General features: G+C 34.2%; 1 protein-coding gene and 1 non-coding gene across 3 annotated transcripts; one reads left to right on the top strand and one right to left on the bottom strand.

The window, feature by feature from the left end:
• LOC138707651 (pyruvate dehydrogenase E1 component subunit beta, mitochondrial-like) lies at window positions 1-22,983 on the bottom strand. Of its 2 annotated transcripts, XM_069837357.1 has the most exons (8): window positions 22,852-22,983; window positions 22,704-22,766; window positions 12,738-12,944; window positions 12,531-12,638; window positions 5,140-5,247; window positions 4,785-4,965; window positions 1,843-2,076; window positions 1-296 (listed from the first exon to the last, which is right to left on the bottom strand). In XM_069837357.1, exons 1-8 carry the CDS (start codon window positions 22,885-22,887, stop codon window positions 148-150), a joined length of 1,086 nt encoding a protein of 361 aa, XP_069693458.1. In that variant the 5' UTR covers window positions 22,888-22,983; the 3' UTR covers window positions 1-147. The 2 variants fall into 2 exon arrangements, with proteins under 2 accessions (XP_069693458.1, XP_069693459.1); XM_069837358.1 differs by lacking the exon at window positions 22,852-22,983 and having other exon boundaries at window positions 22,676-22,766.
• TRNAG-GCC (transfer RNA glycine (anticodon GCC)) lies at window positions 3,502-3,579 on the top strand. The gene has a single exon. It is a non-coding gene; the product is annotated as a tRNA-Gly (tRNA).
• Window positions 22,984-24,047: the final 1,064 nt, after the last annotated feature.

Here is a 24,047-nt window from a genome sequence, read left to right as displayed (position 1 = left end):
AAAGGAAGTTTCAGTATATTTTATTATTGGAATATGGGTGGCAACCTTAGTTTCATTTACTGACACACAATTTTAAACCAGTCATGGAACTACATAATAACCAAACTACATTCTAAATTCATATTCATGATAGATCATATACTTTTATCATTTGACATTGAGCACTTTTTTAACAGCCCTGACAATATCATGTGGTTGAGGTAGAGCAGCTGCTTCTAGACTTTTGGCATATGGCATTGGTGCATCAACACCAGTCACACGTATTACTGGTGCATCCAAGTGATAAAATGCTTCACCTATAAGGAAAAATTGAACATAAATTATGCATAAATTCATTTGAACTAAAATATACATGTGACATAAACGTAATACTTAGAAAGAGAGTGCATGAAAATGAAATACAGCATTACAATAAATAGCCTGTAACATTAATTTTTTTATTTAAGTAGGTTATTTTACAACGCTTTATCAACATCTAGGTTATTTAGCGTCTGAATGAGATGAAGGTGATAATGCCAGTGAAGTGAGTCTGGGGTCCAACACCGAAAGTTACCCAGCATTTGCTCATATGGGATTGAGGGAAAACCCCGGAAAAAACCTCAACCAGGTAACTTGCCCGGACCGGGAATCGAACACGGGCCACCTGGTTTCGCAGCCAGACGCACTAACCGTTACTCCACAGGTGTGGACTGTAACATATTAAATATGTGGTTGGTTATTGTTGTTAAACACGGACTTCTCTTAAAAGAAAGTACAATTCTGCTAGAACTGTTACTAATTTCATACAGAAATTTGCACGCAATTATGAAAGAGTGTTAGATTATAAAGTATTCATGTCACATTAATACAGTAAAATAATGTCAGAATATTAGACCATTTGATATTTCATTTTATGCCACTTTTTCCAGAGTGTAGCAGTTTTTCAGTATCAAGAGAAACTCACCCTGATTAAAGTAGTGCAATACTGGACTCCTGACTATACTCAATGACTTGCACGAGCACCTACAGCATTCTCAGAATGCCTACATGTAAACAGGTTAGAAAAAAACAACAAAACCAGTCCATTTTTTATAGAAAGGAATTTAATGTCATAAATATCAACAGTTTGCAGACAGTTGTTTCCTAATGTTCTTCGGAAAACATACGGTTTCAGCAAGATTGTTCCCCTATGCATTTTGCGAGAGAAGTAAGAGGTTTCTTGAGTCTACCACTCTGGAGTAACAGCATGTCTGATCGCGAAACGAGAGAGTCTGGGTTCAAATTCTGGTTGGGACAAGTTACCTGGTTGGGTTTTCTCCAGGGTTTTCCCTCAACCAATTGAAGCAGAATTACTGGGTAACTTTCGGAATCATTTCGCTATCATTAATTCACATATCATCCATACCATAGGCTGGGTTAAGTTCACGGAGTGGTGTGCTGTACTTGTGCAAGAGCACAGACATTCCAGCTATAATTTATTATCATTCACAGAACAAGATTGGTAAGCACAATAAGCCTCAGGTTGCACTGTCAGCTTTCGGATCTGTCCTCCATAAGAGAGAAAGACAAAAGGAGGTATGTTGGCCAAAATGTTTCCTATTAAATGGATCGGATATACAGGACACAGAATGATTACCTGGCTCACTTAATCTTATGAGACAAGAAAATCAAACGACAATAAACTTAGTGTGTACGAAATAGGAAACATACTAATCATCACAGAACTAAAAATATGGCAAATTAGCAAGTGAAGTTAAATGTGAATGAAAATATAACTTCTGGGGTATCATTACAGAGGTAATTTACTCCCTCGCAAAACACCTGATTATTATTCGTAACACCAAATTTGTAACTTCAACTTACCTTCCATTATTCTAGCACAAATTTCTGAACCAATTCCACACTGTGGCCACCCTTGTTCAACTGTAACTAAATGATTTGTTTTCATAACACTCTCGACTATGGTTTTTTCATCCAGCGGCCTGAGAGACCTGAGGTTTATGACTTCACATTCAATTCCCTCCCCTGCCAACTCTTTAGCTGCATCAAGAGATAGTTCCACAGCTCTCGAATGAGCAATCAAAGTTATGTGACTTCCTGAAACAAAATATATTATTTAGGTTTCTTAGTAAATGAGTCCAATTGACACAAAATAAGAAATCAGTAAGCGAATTTGAAATGATAATACACTGGAGCCTCAATTTTAGGCAGAGAAAATGTCTTGTTTACCCTTTCCTTATAAGGCAGTAGGCGGTGGGGAGTGAGCGAACAAAGGTGAGGTATTCGTGTACAGTTGTCTCTTGGTAGAAGTTGGGTGTTTCGTATTGAGCACAACCACGCTTAAAAGAAAAGTGAACTGTCCATAATACCAGAGAGTAGATTAGCGAAATGGAAGAGGAGTATTACTGGTAACAGTGATTTTGATATTATTTCCAGTTCAATTCTTGAAAAACAGTAGAGAGACCAACTATAAACAGTGGGCAGATTATGTTCTTTCTTTCCTCTCTCAAAAGGATCATTATGTACTGTGATATATAAAGGAAATATATTTTTGCGGTGGCACAAGCAATAATTAACTTTATTTTTATATATGAGTATTTTTTAATTTTCTAGAGCACAGAGTTCTTCAATGAAAAAGATGTCACAAAAGTTTAACATTTTTCCTTGTTTTAATAATCGTCCATTTATTTATCAGATGTTTAAATTCAACCACAATAAATTCATTTCTTTTAAAATATACCTATTTGTTACATTCTTGCAATCTAATTTACGAAATTGCCTCGATTCTCTGTTGGTAAAATTATGATATACAATGAGAAACTGAAATAGTAAACATTGTCCTTGCAGACTCTGTAAGATTGCTGATTGAGTCAATGTGCTCCATCCTAGAATCGAACTGTCTAAAATCAAACTGCCTACAATTGAGGTTCCACTGTAGATGCTATAAAGAACTTATAAAATATTTCAAATCACGACTTCTCTCCTATAATAAAAAATCAGGCTTTTCGTATGATCAATAGCCTAATTCCTGCATTTTAGACATATATGTCACATATCGCACTCCCAGTAAAATAATAATGTAACTCGAAAACTGTGATTTGTAAAGATACGCTATTTCCTAGTAAAATATTGATGTAAAAATATTTTAATAAATAGTTACCAGAACCTTTGATAATTTACTATCTTAATGGTTAGAATTTCAAACCTCCAACCCGTAAAACAGTGTTGGAAATTAATTACGAAAGTAATATGTGATTTTCGACATAGGCACTATTTTACTGGAAGTACGATACACAGGAGCAAATATTTCAATGACTTTATGCCTATTTTCAACATCAGTTTTATATCACTGTTTAAACTCATATACATTGTTATTTGAGGACCTTGCCATCCTCTATTAAATATTTTGCATTCCATGACTTTGTGTAGTCTTCACGTAAATACTATTAATGGGGAAAAATTCGTTCTGGTACTGGTATAAGAGCCCAGGACTGCTCAGCTTGGCGTGCTGAGTGAATCGGATCTCAGCATAGCTCAGTTGGTTAAGAGCACTCAGCACGCCAAGCTGAGGGGTCCTGGGTTCGATTCCCAGTGCTGGAACAAATTTTTCTCGATTAATACTGTTTATGTGAAGATTACACAAAGTCATGGGATACACAATATTCAATAGAGGATGACGAAGTCCTCAAGTAACAATTTAAAGAAGACATTGTTAAAAGAACAGCAGAATGTAAATTTGAAAGAATGAGGGTAGCAAGACCCAATTCTCTGTGAATGGATGGCTTGAATATGTAAAAGTTGGACATAAAAATTGGTAGAATGTGACTAAAGAGAGAACTGTTTGTGGAAAATTCTTAAGGAAGCTGAGGCCCATACTGGAATGTAATGATATTATTATGATGATTAAAACAAAATATAATACAACATATTCTATATACTACAGCAATGTAATGTATGCATATTAAATATATTACAGCACACTGAAAACTTCATTCTATGAGGCAATACTGACAGGACAGCATTCATGAGAAATTTTTAATAATGAAACATGACATAATTCTACATTTCTGCGATATTCTCATGAAAATTATTAATTTCTTATCCATTTCTATAACTTTACAGAACCATATGAAATTTTGATCTCATTGTTAAAAAATCGATCAGGACACAATTCCAAAACTTAAAAAAATATTGAAAAATCTTATTACTACTGTGGATTATCTAATGAAAGTCAAAGTTAATGGCATTTCAAAATTTTCTCGATTTTTCGCTCATGTACCAATTCACCAATGGAGTGTAAGAATCCATTGAAATTCAACCAATCAGAACCTTCTATCACTGCTATATTATCGATTTCATTTTGTCGTTTTTGTGTTGCCACTGATGAAGAGGGAACACAAAAACCTAAATATCAATAAACCCAGAAACACTGAACATCAATATCATCAGCATCAAGTATACAGAACACAATAAATTAAGTCAACTTTTACAGAATGTCACATCCATAAATGTACATTCGATGAAATATTTACCTTTTTTAATTTCACTGCTTATAACTAGAATGAACATTTCCATTATTCGGTTGTAGTTAGAATAGTTAACAATAGATGACTCTAGTCGTACTTTCAAATAAATACTTTTATTCTTTCTTCACAAATTCAAATGCAATGTCATACGATGTATGTAAATATCATGCATTATCATCTTAAATTATTTTCTGTTAAATATCACGCGAGGTTCATATTTTCTGAATTGATCCACAAAATGAAAACGTCTTGTGATATAATCTGTGGCAATCATATTACCTGGACGTTCAATTTTAGCTTTTCCTATTGGCACAAGGAAGTCTTTTGACATGGCCTCATCTGATACAGGGAACGCTACACCATATAAAATCTCGTTTTCCAATACCACAACTGGGTCTGGATCTCGTATTGCTGCCTTTATCAAGCCTTTATGGTCTTCGGAAGAATAGGGAGACACAACCTTTAAGAAAAATACAAACGTAAAAATAAAGGAGCAAAAATACAACTTAGAGAAAGAAAAAAAGAAAATGTGAGATCATGCACATTAAATTACGTCATGAAATCTAATGCTTTTATGTGGAACATAATTTTTTTCTCAAGCACGAACCATTTCATTATTACTATGAAATATCACCTTCAGTCCTGGACAGTGGCTGTACCAAGCTCCGAAACACTGTGAATGTTGCGCTGCAACGCCAGCTGCAGCTCCATTTGGACCTCGGAAAACTATAGGCACATTCACCTGGGGGAAAAAAATTTATGTCTTTATACTCGTGTGTGTGTGTGTGTGTGTGTGTGTGTGTGTCCACACATATATATATATATATATATATATATATATCATAATTTAAGGACTCTATGAAATAAACTACCGCCACCAATGTACCATATCATCACTATTATAGAAGATTACAATAGAAGGCATCTCCAGCAAAATTAAACTATGATAAACATCCAGAAATATTTCATGTTAATGTAATAGGCCAACACATGAATAAAAAGTACCGTGTTTTCTCGAATATCCCACGCACTTTTTTTCCAAAATATACAAGTAAAAAATAGTGGGGGTGAGCAGCTTATTCAAAATGAGGTTAGCGACATTGCCCAATATTCCTCCCCTACAATTCCTATATATATATATATATATATATATATATATATATATATATCATAATTTAAGGACTCTATGAAATAAACTACCGCCACCAATGTACCATATCATCACTATTATAGAAGAGTACAATAGAAGGCATCTCCAGCAAAATTAAACTAATGATAAACATCCAGAAATATTTCATGTTAATGTAATAGGCCAACACATGAATAAAAAGTACCGTGTTTTCTCGAATATCCCACGCACTTTTTTTCCAAAATATACAAGGAAAAAATAGTGGGGGTGAGCAGCTTATTCAAAATGAGGTTAGCGACATTGCTCAATATTCCTCTCCTACAATTCATATATATATATATATATATATATATATATATATATATCATAATTTAAGGACTCTATGAAATAAACTACCACCACCAATGTACCATATCATCACTATTATAGAAGAGTACAATAGAAGGCATCTCCAGCAAAATTAAACTAATGATAAACATCCAGAAATATTTCATGTTAATGTAATAGGCCAACACATGAATAAAAAGTACCGTGTTTTCTCGAATATCCCACGCACTTTTTTTCCAAAATATACAAGTAAAAAATAGTGGGGGTGAGCAGCTTATTCAAAATGAGGTTAGCAACATTGTCCACTATTCCTCCCCTACAATTCCTAAGGTGTAGCACATGTCATTATTATCCCACGTGGGTATTTAAATTGTTAATATTGTTAAATGACGTTTGGATTAGCAGTAAATGTGTCAGAATTAAGTTTGTGAGTCTTATATTTTTAATTTTGAAAATGAGTACCACTGAAAGTACGAGATTGTGATCCTTCACTTGCAGCGAAAAACTTAAAATAATCAAAGATTACCAGGAACATGAAATCATAATTTTGTGGGATATAGTGTAAATGGCTGATTAAGGAAGACAACTGACATGCATGCAGTGTGTGCGCACAAGATGGGTTTTAAATGTGTCATATCAGGATAAAATTGATCTATTTATTGTTAACTGGACTGTAGGGGAGACTAGGGAGATTTGATCCCCTGGGAGACTTGTTCCCTCGTTTGAATCTTTCTCCAAAAATATGTTATTCTGGTTACTTTTTAAGAAAACAGGTTGGCTATACTGCTGGCTTGTGTTTTGTTTCCGCCATTTTGAACAGGTGCCATGTACTGAAGCTTAGCACATGTTTTATGATTTCCAGACATTTTGAGAAGTTTATGTGGTAAGCAACATATGCACATTAATTTTAAATATATATTTGTTAAGTTTTCTCATAGCAATTATTGAAATCACTAGTCTATTGCCTTTCTTATAACATTCCTTGCAATTTTTAGAATATGTACTATGTTGGCCAAAAAGAAATGTTTTATTAATCATGTCTGAGTGGAAGACTTGATCCCACAACTATCAGGGAGACATGTTTCTGGGATCAAGTGTCCCCAGCATAATGATATATACCTAGATAAGCCTAGTATATACTAAAATAAGTTTTTGGTGTTGTTTCAGAAATGCCACACAAATACAAAAGAAAAGAGGATGCTAAACCTAGAGAACCAATAGACAGTGATGCAATGAAGAATGCTGTTGCTGCTGTGAAAGCTGGGGGGACCTATAAAGGAACAGCTAAAGCTTTTAAGGTCCCATTAATGACACTTAAGAGATTGTGCGGGAAGATAGGTGAAGATAATACAAATATAAGTTACACACCAGACTACAAACAATCACAAGTTTTTACAAAGGAAGAAGAAGAAGAACTGACAGAATATTTATTGATGGCCTCACGTCTTTATTATGGTTTGACCAACAATAATACAAAAAGACTTGCTTATCAATATGCAAAAATGAATAGAAAGAACTATCCTAAAAATTGGGATAGAAATGGGGTTGCAGGTTCTGATTAGTAAGAGGATTTATGGAAAGAAATCCTGTATTGTCACTGAGAACACCAGAAGCAACTAGCCTAAGCAAGAGTACTAGCTTCAACAAGCACACTGTTGGAGTGTTTTTTGATAAGTTGAGGGAGGTACTGGCACGAGAACAGTTTCCTCCAAGTTGCACTTGGAATGTAGATGAAAGTGGCCTCACTACTGTTCATAAACCTGGGAAGATAATTGCAGAAAAGGGTGTGAAACAGGTTGGTAAAGTGACATCTGATGAAAGAGGATCTCTGGTAACTATTTTGTGTTGCAGTAAATGCCAGTGGAAATCACATACCCCCTTTCCTTATCTTTCCAAGAGTGAATTGGCAAGACAGAATGCTCCATGGAGCTCCACCTGAAACAAGTGGGTGTACTCACCCAAATGGCTGGATGACAGCAGCAAGTTTTCTCCTTTTTTCAAACATTTTGTGAATTACACAAAATGTTCCGTAGAAGACAAGCAGCTCCTGATTATGGACAATCATGACAGCCACATTACTGTTGATGCAGTGAACTATGCTAAAAAGAATGGTATAGTCCTTTTAACCATACCCCCCCATACATCACACAAGCTGCAGCCATTAGATAGGTCGCTCTTTGGTCCCCTGAAAAAGTATTATAATATTACTGCTGTCGATTGGATGTTAATTAACCCTGGTAAAACTATAACAATCTATGAAGTTGCAGGGCTCTTAGGGATTGCATTTCCTCAAGCCGTAACTCCAAAGAATATAATGAATGGTTTTATCTCAAGTGGTATTTGGCCATTAAATTCTAATATTTTTACTGATGATGAGTTTTTGACATCTTATGTCACAGATAGACCAAACCCTATTCAAGAACCACTTCCTCCTGTGGAAAATTCAGTGGCCTCATCGTCTAAAATATCTGGGCAAACAACTCCAACTAAATTGCCTAAAGCAAAGGAACACTTTACGTCAGAAGAAATTCGACCATTTCCCAAGGCTCCACCAAGAATAGCACAGTCTGCCAGGGGAAGGAACCGTGGTAGCAGTCGCATACTTACGGACACTCCTGAGAAAAATAAAATTGAGGAGAACATCATAGCACGAACAAAAAAAACATAGGCCCATTAAAAAATATAGAAATGCCACCTGTGTAAAAAAGATTGCACTAGATGTTACTGACAGTTCTTCAGAAGAACTTGAGAAGATAAGTCTTCATGACAACAGTGATGACAATGACTTCTATGAATCATTAAGCAGCCCAGAAGACAATGAACCTAGTGAAAAGCTTAAAGTGAATGACTTTGACATTGTCAGATTATCCACACAAAAGACAGTAAAACATTTTGTGGGAAAAGTTGAAAAAATAATATGGCCTGACTCTGAGGTAGAAGTAAATTTTTTAAAGAAAAAGGAGGGTTCTTATCAATTTTACTTCCCAGAGCAAATAGACAAAAGTGTTGTAAATGTAGAAGATTGTGTTACCAGATTGCCACAGGCATCTATTTTACCGGAAACATTGAGAACGGCAGGACTAAAAACCTTTAAATTTGATTTGTCTTCCTTCTTTTTGTAGATGCTTGATCTAGGGTAACACTGTATTTAATTTTTGTCTTAAAAATGTTCTAATATAAAATCAAGAGTGGGAACAAGTCTCCCTAGTTGAGGGATCAACTCTCCCCAGTATGAGGGACACTTCATCCCTTTGTTTCTTCATTTATATATACATTCTTTTTAACAATTGAATTCTAAAAAGTCTAAATTCCATTTTATTTGTTATAACAATGTCTCATTTAGTAATAAAAGTCTACAATTATTAAAAAAATGAATGATTAATCAATCAAGGGCTAATTATTCAAAAAGGGAATCAAGTATCCCTGGTCTCCCCTACTTATGTTTAATTTTTTTAATTTGTCGTGAATACATTAATTTATTGGAACTTTATTTCGACATTTTTCCATTCATTGTCGTCATTGTCCTTACTCTTAATTCAAAGTAAATCAATAACAATATGGTGTACTGTAGAAAAAACCTCTGATAACAAATAGGTCTCCTGCTGTGGTAGGTGGTATAGGGGAGGAGAAGAAAATGCATGTGAAAATAATATTCATTTCATTTACCAGTCATTAAAAAAAAATTAACAAATAAAGTAAGAATTTAAAACCAGCAATTCCCAGTAATAGAACTACAAAAATGAATAAACATTACGTCCAACTGTTAAGAGAGAAAATAAAAAATTTGATAAATAAGCAAGAATTTCTCATCACTATGCCCTCTCAAGTGTGGTCTTGCTCTATATATGCGTGTGCATATGAAAAGGGACCAGTTCCCTGCCCATAGTTTTCGAGTAAATTGCTAATTAAGAAAAAGGGGTGAAATGCTGCTATTTCCGTTCTTTACGGTTTTGTGTTCTGTTATGTGTAAACTAATCACAGTATAAGTTTCAAAGTCATAGGTAAGTTGGAACATTGGAAATTTTGATAATTTAGTCAAAGGCGAAAAGGGACCAGTTCCTGCTGCATAACGTATTCCTCATTACTGTAACACAATCTATATACTGTACATATAAGCTATTTTATGATCAACAGGCTGACTCATAATCGTATCTCCTTCTTTCACGGTTTCTTTTAATCCCTACTCAAGAAATAAGACGGAAATTTGCGAAATACGAACATTAATGGGTGGAAAAGGGGAGGTAAAAATGGCAAAATTCACTGTTATATCTTTTGAACCAACACACATGAAGCCTTGAAATTTAACAAAGGCTCTTCTCTAGAATTCGCTTAGACTTTTGAGGGTTTTCAAACTTCATCCCCTGAGAGAGTGAAGAGGAGAGGAAAGGGAGGAGGATGAAAGTTTTGAAAATGTTTTAACTTTCCGACATGAAACTTTAAAATTAAAAATAAACGTTACTTACTAAAACTACAATTTAGATTAAACATTTTGGATAATTTTCTAAAATATCATCCCAAAGGTAGAGCCTAATAGAGAGGAGGCAGGGGGTGAGGAATATCATGTTGTTCGATCTCAATGAAATTTTATATCTGGGGGTATTTCAGGTCACAGAATATCAATATGGCATTATTTTGTGCGAATTTATTCCTTAAGAGGGTGAAAGGGGGCAGAAATGGGCGAGAAATTAAATTTGATGCGTGTAGGGTTTTTGACATGCAAAATATTGATGTGACAATTTGTGCGAATTCAATAAGGCAGATTCAGAACTATAAATTATATCTGAATACTCAAACAACAGGTAACGCAGATAGACATAAGCACAGTGAACACATGCACTTAACCGAAACATTTACCATTCTTCTACAACACAGATGTATCGATATCTGTCTGGACAATCAGTGCGTATAATAACAGGATTTCAGTTGTAATATTGGGAGACAAAACAAACCAATTCAGACAGGCTAGGCTAAGATGCATTGTCACGTATAGAGGGGTTGTTTGCTGATATGTTTATTACACAAGCAAGGGAAAGAGAGAAGGACCCATATTTCATTACTTTTGCCACGACTTTAGTTTTCAATCAGCTGCTAAAAGATACAGACCATTATTGTACACAGCAGTAACACATTACAAAATAATTTTAGTATTACTGTATTTCCAACAAAAATTAAATCACGTGTAGTGGAATATAAAAGTGTAGGCCTAATAATTCAATGTGCAAAGTTTACAGATCAGTTGTAATATTTTCAGTGCTGGTACTGTGCTACTGCACGCCGACAATTGTGTTGGACAAAATAAAAACTTATTAATGACATATCTGATGTGGCGAGTAATGTGTGATAAGAATCTGTGCTGTAAAATATCTTTCTTGCGAACTGGACACACAAAGTTTCAACCAGATCTGTATTTTGGATGTTTCAAAAGGGTATTCCGAATGAACTCTTGTGCTACCATAAATGATGTTCTGAAAGTAACATAAAGGAGTTGCCCATTAGCTGAATCTATAATTCCAATTGCCATAGGAACAGAGTCAGGAAAGGTATTCATTCCGACCTTTGACTGGCAATTAAAATTTGAGACAATAAAAATTAAGAACATTCCAAATATAATTCAAATTCACCATTCTGAAATATGGAAAAAAACTCCTGGACAAGTGCTTACTAGAAGTTCTCTGCATTCAGAAATTGTGCAGTTCAATATTCTTCATGGTAATGTGCCTGCAAGTTTTACAGACATGCCGGAAATCATAAGAAGTCTTTCCCATGAGAGACAGACTTATTTGTATGATAAAATACGTTGCTTTGAGCCTGAAGATAAGAAGGATATACTGTGACCAAGACTTCCATTTCTAAATTCAGAAGAAGGCGACAGATCAGCAACTTCACTTCCTCCTACATCCGCTGAACTTCTACCAATAAAACACAAAAGCTTCCTATTCCGAGGAAACTATCTCCTAGAAAAAGAAGTCCTCCTACATGTGGTTATTGAAGAAGATTGGCCACAGTTATCAGACAGGGAAGGGTATGGTCATTTGTCCAAAACGCAGAAATGAACAGCAGTAGTCAAATTCATGTGTGATTCGAAAAGATAAGTATAAATATGTTGTCAAATGTGTGGATTTATATAAAATAAACAGAAAAAAACAGACTGACAATCTGGACGTTCTTGTTGATAAACAGATCCCAGAAAAAAACACTACACTACATTTTCACTAATTATGGAAATTGAAGTCTAAATAAAACATGTCAATGAAACAGAAAATAGCATAATCAGCGGATGTGATGTACGTAACCAGAGTTATGAATGTTCAAATATAATAAATTTAGAAACCTCTATACTGAAAAATAGGTTTTTCTTTAATAAGAGTATGGCTTCAGTTTTACAGGCCTTATCTTTCTTGAATCCATTAATTCTTTCCATGCACATGTTAAACTAATATCTTAGGGTTAAAAAATAGCAATAACTCAATACCTGACAACTGGTCTCTTTTCATATGCATGCACACATACATGGTGGTTATAAAAGTAAGAATATTAACCTTCAACACTAAGATGTAACCTCAACTTACTTTGCCTGCTGACATGTAAAATGTTTTTGCTGCAGAGTTTATAACTTGATCTATTGCTTGCATCGAAAAGTTGAAAGTCATAAATTCACAAACTGGACGTAATCCAGCCTGAAACAATAATATTAGTAACATTATATGAAGACAAAGCACAATAAAATTATATAGAACAAAATATCTTCAATTTATGCAAGTTACTGTTTAACATACCATTGCAGCACCAACTGCTATACCAGCAAAACCCATTTCTGTTATGGGTGTGTCAATAACTCTTTTATCTCCATATTTCTTCCATAATCCTCGAGAAACTTTGTAAGCTCCATCGTACATGGCCACCTCTTCACCCAGCAGAAATACTCGTTCATCTCGTTCCATCTCTTCGTCCAACCCAGCATTGAGGGCATCTCGTACTGTCATCTGTACATCACAGCATTCATAATTATTCCAAGAATTTTAAAACTATATCAGTCAATAATTTAAGAAATTATCTAAGCTGAGAAGAAGAAATAATCCTCTGTAGTACTTATTTAATTATACTGCATAAAACAGACATGATGCACATCTGAATTGAAACGAAAATGATTTGGTGGAGAGTTAATGGAAATATCTTTCCAGAATTTATGTTAATACAAAAAACCACAAGTGAGTTCAAGTTCTTGAGAACCTTCTTCATATCTTGAAGACATATTTCTAATACTTCTCAACATGTCACTCAAATGTGTCTCAGTAAGTATAATATTTTGTAAACGTCACTTTTGTTATCAGAAGGAAAGTACATGCACTCATTTGGAGTCATCATAAGTTAAATTTAAAAAGTGAGTTCATATTGTAAATTATAACTACAACTTCAAATCAAATCATGGGTGCCACAATGTACATTAACTTGTGCTAAAATACATTTCTACATTTTCGTATGGTTTTGAAGTGTTGAATAAAGGACTTTCCTCAAGTTGCATATGCAATATTTATAACTTAATTTCCAGTTACATTGGAAGACAGTTATCCTTGTATGGTTTATGCATAGGCTTGGTTATTTTTACACTTCTAGTTCACCAGTGTGTTTAAAGGTGGAATATACTTCTCCAACTTGCTCAGAAGAAAACTTTTCGGTGCTAGGACTTAAGCCCAGTACCCATGGTGCTTGTTTCTGTGGGAGCACTGATGGCTACCCTGCATGCTTGCTTGCTGGAAATAATGCACTCTGGTGACTGCTTTGATGGCTAGCTTGCTGGATTTCGAGATCAGGTTGCTTGCTATTTTTCGTATTGGCTTACAGGCTGGAACCAAAGATGATGACATAGTTGCACCGCTGAAACCATGTCACCATGTTCGTTGTTTTCCTACTAAAACTGTTTTTTTTTTTCCCCTATATTCCTTAGTTTCTAAGAAACAGCAATTAAATATCGGACTTTAGTCGTTTTACACTTCTGGTTTAATTACCTTATTACGAGATTTATTATTGTTAATGTAGGACTTTGTTTTCTACGCACAGTTTAGTTTCTTTTTGATCATGAGTGTTGGCAACAGATGATTTTCCAATTTGAACTATGAAGACTCTTTTCATAGTTCATATTGGAAAATCATGTTTTCGTGTTGGCTTGCAGGCTGAAACCAAAGATGATGACATAGTAGCACCGCTGAAACCATGTTGCCATGTTCTCTGATGGTATGCCGATGGCTCCCATGTTTGCTAACATGCTTGTTGCTGTTCACACGGAATTCAAGGTATGTATTTTTGGATAGGCAACTGAGGTTGGTGTGTTTGCTTTGATGTTCCTTATATAGTGGATATTATGATGCATTAATGAGTTGGTCTGTTATTTTGTCTTCTGCTATCATGGAGGCAGGTACATTAGTGTTAAGGTCTGATCATGTGGATCATGTTGCACTGTGTTTTACTTTCCACTGCTATACACTATATTTCCGTAAATATTGTGAGTAGAATGCCAGATGGGGATAGCCAAGTGACGCAAGGCTGAGGAATGTGACAAGGTTAAAGTGAATTATATGAGGGGATAACTAAGTGACATGATGTCGAGGTCTGTGACAAGGTTAGAGTTATTTATTAGTGCTTTCCACTCAAATCTGGAAGTCTGTACGTACTTCTCAAGTCAAAGCAAGGAGTTTAAATAAATTTTGTCTAGAAAACGCACCATCAGCTAAAGTAAATAATTACCAAGAAGAACAACAATATTAACAGTTATTCCAACAATATTAATACTGATATGCTCTAACCATTAACTTCAAAACTTCCTCATACTCAAATGGTGCACATGTTATTTTGTTCCTGTCATATGAACTTTTGAAATTAATTCGTAATTATTTTTAAATTATCAAACAAGAACATCAGAATATTTTTTTACTTATCTTTCACTGTGCTATTAAAATTTATTTAAAATTAATGCAATCAATCTCTACCATACAATGATTATTTTTACTGTGTATCACTTGAAAAGATATTTCTTCTTTCTTTAAACGGTTATTTTATGACTCTTTATCAACTGCTATAATTATCAAACATCTCGGTGAGATGGTGATAATACAAAACGAGTCCAGAGTAGAGCAACGAAAGTTACCCAGCATTTGCTCTTAATTGGTTGAGGAAAAGCACAGAAAAAATCTTAACCAGATAACTTATCCCAACCAGGATTTGAACCCAGACTCGCTCATTGCACGATCAGGCATGCTAACTATTACTCCACAGTGGTGGACATGATTTCTTAGTATCGACATTGAAATAAGGATTTTGTATAGCTAGAATGTACTAATAATAAAATGTTCACACACGTTTGAAGTACTCTATTCTTATAATAAAAAACAGTATGATATAGGTATATCTTTGGTAGCTCAATGACATAAAATGTTACACATTTTAATAACAACTTCTTTGAAGAGTGATATGCTTCACTAATTCATAGTTTTCTGCCCAAGGGCAGCTCTTTCACTACAAACCAAGCATTCTCCAATCTTTCCTATTTTCTGCCTTCCTCTTAATCTCCATATATGATCCATATAACTATCAACTGATATCTTCTTCTGCCCCGAACTTTTTTCCTGTTCATGAATCCTTCCAGTGCATCCTTCAGTAGGCAGTTTCTTCTCAACCAGTGACTCAGCCAATTCCTTTTCCTCTTCCTGATCAGTTTCAGCATTATTCTTTCTTCACCCACTTTCCAGTACAGCTTCATTTCTTATTCTGTCTGTCCAATTCACACTCCACTCTTCTCCATATTCACATTTCAAATGCATCTAGTAGTTTCTCTTCACTTCATCGTAATGTTCATGTTTCTTCCCCATATAATGCTACACCCTACACAAAGCACTTTACTAGTCTGTTCCTTAGTTTTTTTTTTTTTTTTTTTTTTTTTTTTTTTTTTTTTCCCAGAGGTCCACAGAAGATTCTCCTTTTTCTACACATTCCCAAAATGGCACCTAAAGTAGTGCACAGAAACAAGCTTAACCTCATCACCAGGGCAGTTTGGAGGCTAGCCTTTCTTTTTCGGTTAGAAATCTTTGTAATCTCTAAGGAAGGGAAAGGTTATTCACATTATAAATTTCTTTTCCATTCCATATCTAGGTTAACCGTAATACCATTAGCAAAAGGTGGAACACATATCATTACTGTCCCCTTCAAAAAAAAGTCTTGTTACAGAAGTTTTTTTAGAACACATGAACAGTTTTATGCAATTAAATATTTTTTATAATAAAAGAGTAATATGTAATAAAAATGCAATTATAATATAATAGTAGGCCTATTTAATGAACAATTAATCGAACAATATACATACACGAGCAAGAAATGGTCGCAAAATACAGTCTATACCAGTAGGTATGCCATGAAAGAGATTTGCTGAGATTTATTACTCCAATAACATTTGTTTAAAATCCATAATCACACAAATAACTATAAAATACACTGCAACTAAACTCCCTGAAGAGCCCTTCCATGAAAAGTGGACAGAATCTAAAAAAAAAAAAAATAATAACAATATACTATTATACAGAGTGATTTATATAGAACTAACACACTTCTTTATTTATTTCAAAATGAATGATGCTAGCCACAATTTGTTATATGCCTACCTCAAATGCAGAGTACCTTTGGAATATTACTAACCTCTATAACAAATGTTGAAAATTCTTTATTTATTCGGCTGGAAAATCACTTAATGACCAGTTTTTAACGTCAAATTAAGAAGGAGTTTTGATTCCCTGTCACGAGATGTGCAGATGTTTATTATTTATTCCTTATGTTTGCCTTTTTTCACTCACCAGAGATCCAGTTGTTTCCAATTTGTTTACCAGTCCCAGTATTGTGTTTCTTTGGGGGAGATTACAAACACCAAATTCTCTCTGATACGCCCTTTGAGTAACTGTAATTGAATTCGTAATCCAGTATTGATTCACAAGGAAAGCCATTGATTTCATAAGTACTGGATTTTCAGTGACTAAAACAAAATGTCGAAAACAGCTGCGAACAATAAGGAATAAAGAATAAACACCTCCACATACTTAAACAGTGCCATCCTGGCTACATAATAATCGATCCATTAGTAGTGAAAGCAAGAAATTCTGCTATCCACTGACAATATAAAGAAGCTTTCGACGTTTTCAATTTTGGCATTTTTCACCATACAACAGTACCCTCACAAAGACAATCCTAGACTGACTGCGTACTTTGTATTCTCAACACAGTGCCGGAGTCAGAAGGACAAGGTCGATTCCGGAGTAAGCAATACAACAATGCTGCATTGCAACAGTGTGTCCCATATCTATGACAACTATAAGAACTGCAATTTTCTTAGTTTCGAACGCAGAAATAAATGCAGTATTATTGAGTGAGTAGTCATATAAAGAAAAACTCAAAAAAGTACATATAAAAGCAAAAAAGGCGTTAAAGGCCAAAAAAAAAAAAAAAAAAAAAAAAAAAAAAAAAAAAAAAAAAAAAAGGCAAGATCAAACTTCATCAGAACGCTTCATTTCTCACGATTCGTGTACATTTACTAAAAGCCTTTAAATATGAACATTAAAATAAAACAGACATTTTCCTAAACATCCTATGTCTATTTATAACCAATCGGTTGATACATTTGCTCAGTCAGTCGCGAGAGCTCGAGATTGTATCACTACAATTATATCACCTTTTAATACCCAAAACAGCCTACCTAAGAAGGTTATCATTTGTTTTTAATTCAGACAGCACGAAAAGCAGGATGTATTTGAATATTTAAATAAGGAAATATGATTTTTAAAAGAACATAATTCTTTAAATGAAATAATGCTTCATTTTATCAATAATTTTATTCAGCATCCTTCTTGTCAAACTCATATCAGTAACGAAAATGTTTAATGTACCTAGCTTGATAAATATGTGATTACATGAAAAGAACAGATATTTTGTGACGAGTCTCAAATTTCTTCAAAAGAAGACAATCTATTTCAGTCACAGTATTTAATAAAAATAAATCAAATCTACATGTTGACTTTGCTTAAAATTTTTACAATAGTTGTTTATTAAGAGATATTTAATCACATACAATGACTGACGTTGGAGCTAGTTATAGTAAGGTGGATGCAGATTCTATTATTTCACATTCAACGACCATATCACGAAATATCAAGGCTGGACCAAACAAAATTCGTGCTGAAATTATTCCAAAATTAAAAGAATCTATACGAAAATTTCCATTCGATTTTAAAATTAATAATTTTTGTTCAGTCTTAACTAGAATTTCCTCCTTGGTTTCTTTAATGTATTTACTTTTGTTCTGTGACATTATAAATACTGCTGTTACAAAATACATTATGTTCCATTAAAACCGCCCACATTTTAATTGATCACTGCTAACAAGGTATACCAATTATAGAATGTGAGTGCTACTAAAAGAAAGAGAAACTTGAAGAATTTTCATTTAATGAATTTGAAGTTGATTGTTCACTCACTATGTTGTGCCACAATTCTTTTGGACAACATAGTTTGTTAAAATTTCATATTATTTATTTATTAATTTAGGATTATCATTATTGTTTAAATATTTTATTGTAATTTTTTATTCAATCTGATAGTCTGTATACTTTCTAGGTTCATTAACCACATGGTAGGACAACAGGCAGTTTAATAACACATCGATCAAATACATTTTTCAGTCTATGATATCCTTCAAACAATCGAGACCGACCGGTTGATTGTGATGCTTCATCAGGTGTTTTGCTTCCTGCAGAGTCTGAACACATGGCAGTATGGAGAGACATACCACATGGATATTATGACTCTCGGTCAGTTTGTATTGGAATGCAGAGCTCTAGTTGGCAGTCAGCATTTGGTAATATGAACGAAAATATTTCACTTCAACCACTGAAGAATATGTCAGAGTGTTTCTACAGTTATTACTACACTATGTGATAATAATTAAGTTAATAGAAGTTTGTTTCTTAAACTTATTGAAAGTTCAACTAGCAGCCACTATTTCAGTTATCATGCAAAATATGGTAATGACTTCGTGTGATATTTTTTATGTTTGACACTGTCCATTCGTTTAAAAACATTAGAAACATTGGGCTGAAATTAATAGATGTTGATAAGAATTCTGTCTTTCCCTCATTTGATGTTGAAAGTACTGAAATTTTGGAGGCAAAGTTTGTAGATTTAAGGAATGTGTACAAGTAAAAAAACAATGTGTCACCTCTAACTAAAGCTACTCTAAAATTAAATTACAAATCAATATTATCTAAATAGCATCGAACAACAAAATGTAAAACTAATCAATATCATGAAACCACTTTAGCTGCAATTATTTTTTACTGTAAAAAGCGATGATAGTAGACAATTCTTGAAAATAATAACAGACTAGAGGAAAATTGTAAATAACCTATGTGTATGTGATGGTATTATTAAAGATGATCTTTCACTTTGGAAAATTTTGTAGAATGGCTGGTAAAATGAGGGTCAGTGGGTAAGAAATTCTGTTCTCTTTCAAAAGAAACAAACAGAGCATTACTTTATAGTGCTGAAGTCTGGATAAAGTTAATATAATTTTTGCCACACTAATCTTCTAATCCAGTACATACTGACTACTAAATTTCAAACCAATAAGCTAGAAGCAAGATTTAAGTTAGTCTAGACGATTATCAGGAGCCAATTATCATGTGTTATCCATTCAGATTTTGGATCTGAAAAGAAAATCCGTATCAAGGGTTTCTTAAGCCTATGTTCTTCCTGCTATGGAAATTTATATTTCTGTGCTGAGAGTGTTAATGATACCTGCCAGCCTTTAATATTTAAAAACTAAATCTATACATTTACAGAGAAAAGCAATTTTTGAAGATTTGTTATAGCATGTTTGAAACAGATGTACTTTGTGACATACCAGTATTTTTTATATATATAGGCCTATCTGGATTTCTCACTTACAGGGCCAAGCAAAACCTAGCATCTATACATTGTGTTGAAATTGTGAAATCTAACAAATGTCAAGGTCTGAACTTCGATATTTTTAATAGAGGAGGATTAACTGCACCCTCTTCAACTGTTGTAAGCTTTTGCCACTTAGCATGAGGCATACTGTCCACTATTTTTTTATTACAGGCATTTAAGGCATATTTTGAAAGTACAAAATAGAATAAAATTTTCTTGGGTAATTTGCAATACTTTGTAACATGTGATTCAATACTTTCACTTAATAATACTGATAAATGTTTACGTGGCAATTCCATTCGTAATATTTATGGCATAATAGTACCTGCTATAGTTAATGTATTGTTAAATAATTACACTGAATATAAGAAAGACATAAAAATTTAACTCAAAACAATAAGGAAAACGACAGTATTTCAAGAGAAATGAAAATGAAGTTTGTAAGAACAAAAATATATAACGACCTTGGAATAAATACTCATAATATAATACTTACTTACTGGCTTTTAAGGAACCCGGAGGTTCATTGCCGCCCTCACATAAGCCCGCCATTGGTCCCTATCCTGAGCAAGATTAATCCAGTCTCTACCATTATATCCCACCTCCCTCAAATCCATTTTAATATCTTCCCACCTACGTCTCGGCCTCCCTAAAGGTATTTTTCCCTCCGGCCTCCCAACTAACACTCTATATGCATTTCTGGATTCGCCCATATGTGCTACATGTCCTGCCCATCTCAAACGTCTGGATTTTATGTTCTTAATTATGTCAGGTGAAGTATACAAAGCATGCAGCTCTGCGTTGTGTAACTTTCTCCATTCTCCTATAACTTTATACCTCTTAGCCCCAAATATTTTCCTAAGAACCTTATTCTCAAACACCCTTAATCTCTGTTCCTCTCTCAAAGTGAGAGTCCAAGTTTCACAACCATACAGAACAACCAGTAATATAACTGTTTTATAAATTCTAACTTTCAGATTTTTTGACAGAAGACTAGATGACAAAAGCTTCTCAACCGACTAATAATAGGCATTTCCCATATTTATTCTGCGTTTAATTTCCTCCTGAGTGTCATTTATATTTGTTACTGTTGCTCCAAGATATTTGAATTTTTCCACCTCTTCGAAGGATAAATCTCCAATTTTTATAGTTACATTTCGTACAATATTCTGGTCACGAGACATAATTATATACTTAGTCTTTTCGGGATTTACTTCCAACCCTATCGCTTTACTTGCTTCAACTAGAATGTCCGCGTTTTCCCTAATTGTTTGTGGATTTTCTCCTAACATATTCACGTCATCCGCATAGACAAGAAGCTGATGTAACCCGTTCAATTCCAAACCCTCTCCGTTATCCTGAACTTTCCTAATGGCATATTCTAGAGCAAAGTTAAAAAGTAAAGGTGATATGCATCATAATATAATAGTGCATGAATTTAGTTTCTTTCTTGTATATTATATCCCTAATAGTGTTACTACGAAGAAAGATTAATGATTTTTTTATATTTATGCCCAATATTCCCCATCCATACCAGAACAGCTGTAGCTTGGCACAGTTATCTCTGAGTGCACCTGGCTATATATTGATCTCTGACTGGAGTTTTACAACTGATTTAAGTGATTGACCGAAGATAATTCTAAAGCCTTTGATCCACGGCAATTTACTTCAATGCAAAGAAGATAACTTATTTCCTGAATGGCATAACTGATTTTCAGTCATATTGAATTACTCTTCGTCAAAACCTTTTATGACAATGGGACTTACATGGAACTTCAGCACACAACACAATATTACAGTCCACTGAAGTATTTCTGGTAAACAACAGGAAGTTGTGTCGCCAGGATTAATTGCATCCATATCTAACAGACAATTTGTTAAATTCCGAGTACATAAATCAGATATCAATTGTGGTGTTGGACGTCATATAACATTTCAGAGTATACCTATGTGTTCAGGCACGCTCAACAGCCTAATAATGAATATAAACTACTGTTAATCCTCACTTGAAATTTGCTTAGAGGGATCTTTACTGTTTATTATGAGGTGAATTTCTTTGCTAAAAATCGAACTTACGAAACGTCTTTACATATTTGACAAACTAACAAACTACTAAGAGCAATGTGTATAATTCTGAACCTATACAATTCGTATTAAAATATTAAATGTTTTATTTAACGATGCTCGCAACTGCCGAGTTTATATCAACGTCGCCAGTGTGCCGAAGTTCTTTTACAAGCCAGTAAATCTACTGATATGAGCCTGTTTCATTTATGCACACTATACCCACTATACAATTCGTAATTTGATTTAATTCTAAAGGCTCATGAATTATGACAAAAACTCATCCTGTGTGTGTGTGTGTTTTTCAAAGCCTGTTTCATGAGCATTTAATTTTAATTTGCAAACTACAAGCAGTAGCCAATTATCTCTGTGAAGGATTTCAACATTGCTGTCATCCCTGAAGTTACAAACATACATATGTAGTTTAGCTCTAAAATATATGATAAAAAGGATTAAATTCTGTTACGAAGGTTTTATAGACCAACTGAACGTGTATGGTAAAAAGGGGAAATATTTAAAACCACACTTTTCGTAATAAGCATTAGCTAAGTACATCACAAATCCAATTCTAGCACTGAAAATGTCAAGTCGATAAGAATGGGGCCTTGTCCTATAATAAAATATAATTATTTCACAAGAATCATTAAAAAACATTTGAAATTGTACTTACAGAAATGCAAATGAAAATCTTATCATACCTGCTGTGCATTAGCAATTCTTGAAGTCGAGAATGCTCGTCGCGTTAAAAACTTTGCTGCATTCTGTAATGAAAAAAGCAAACTTCATTACAATATACTACACATTACTTTAGCTCAGCTTTCAAATTATGTAAAATTACTTATTTACCAGCAGAACAACATTCACCGGAGACAAGGTCACCATCTTGCTCACAGACAGGACAAGTAACTATACGGACACGGAGTACTGGATTCAGTTACAAGGGCACAGTATATATATCAACCAACGAGTTAGAAAGAGATTATAGAGTGGCCAAGTTGTCCTGTACAGCGCTCTTTGCGGTGCCACCGCGAAACACGGCAGATATGAACTAAGCGCCTACCATAGACAAATAAATAGACCACTGACCAAGTTCTGCAGCATTCGCTGCTGCTAAAATAATATATTATCCTGCACATTGTGTGCACTTCCGTTATTATTAAATACCAATCTTGCAGGCATTGCTTGAATGTGTGAAGTTGAAAGAAAAGTTGAACCGTGTAGATGTAATCTCAAACATATTTCTTTCTTACCTTTAACGTTGCGAATTATATCTTGTTGCAGGAAAGCACCAGTAACTTCTCAATTAACTCGATCTGTTCAAATTTCTTCCTTAAGCAGCCATGTTCGTCCATTCCATAATTTATACAAGATTTAAACAGAATAGGAATGCCAACATCCAACAATTGATCAACTGAACAAATGAGGTTAATAGGTCATACACAGTACACTAATATGGCTACTTTGTCCTCGAATGAAAATGCAAATTAGCTATATAGTAATAGTAATAATAATCCGAATATTATAAAACTGACACATTCTGTAAATAATGGATATTAATAATATCTGTTTAAAACTGTCATATTGGCAAAACTTATAACCAAATAACTTTCGAAACCAAAGAGTTTCGTACTGCTAATTTTACAAACTCTGTGATCGAAATACAGCCAGCGCTGTCCTGACCACATGCGGCAAACTATGGAACATCTATGAGCATCCAACATCTATCATTTGAGTTAAACCCCCCTGGCGCCTACCGTTGTAACAATTCGTCTGCTTACAACGTTGTGTATACGGAGGTAGAGCTACTGGGGGGGGGGGGGGAGTGAAGTCCATAGCTTTGTTAATTAGCAGCATTTTTTTTTTCATGCATAAATGTGTAACAAAGACCGGCATACATACCCTGTGTACTACTGTATTCTTCTTTTCTTGCAGATTTTCTTAAAAAAAAAAAAAAAGGAACTGGTGAAACAGTGAGTAATAAATATGAAATGAGACAAACTGTGCCCCTCCGAGCATAGGTTTTTGTGTTCACGACACTTTAT

Source organism: Periplaneta americana, chromosome 10, assembly GCF_040183065.1.
Source record: "Periplaneta americana isolate PAMFEO1 chromosome 10, P.americana_PAMFEO1_priV1, whole genome shotgun sequence".
Taxonomy (NCBI): domain Eukaryota; kingdom Metazoa; phylum Arthropoda; class Insecta; order Blattodea; family Blattidae; genus Periplaneta; species Periplaneta americana.
Note: the sequence above shows the minus strand (reverse complement) of the source record. Positions and strands in the feature narration are given on the sequence as shown.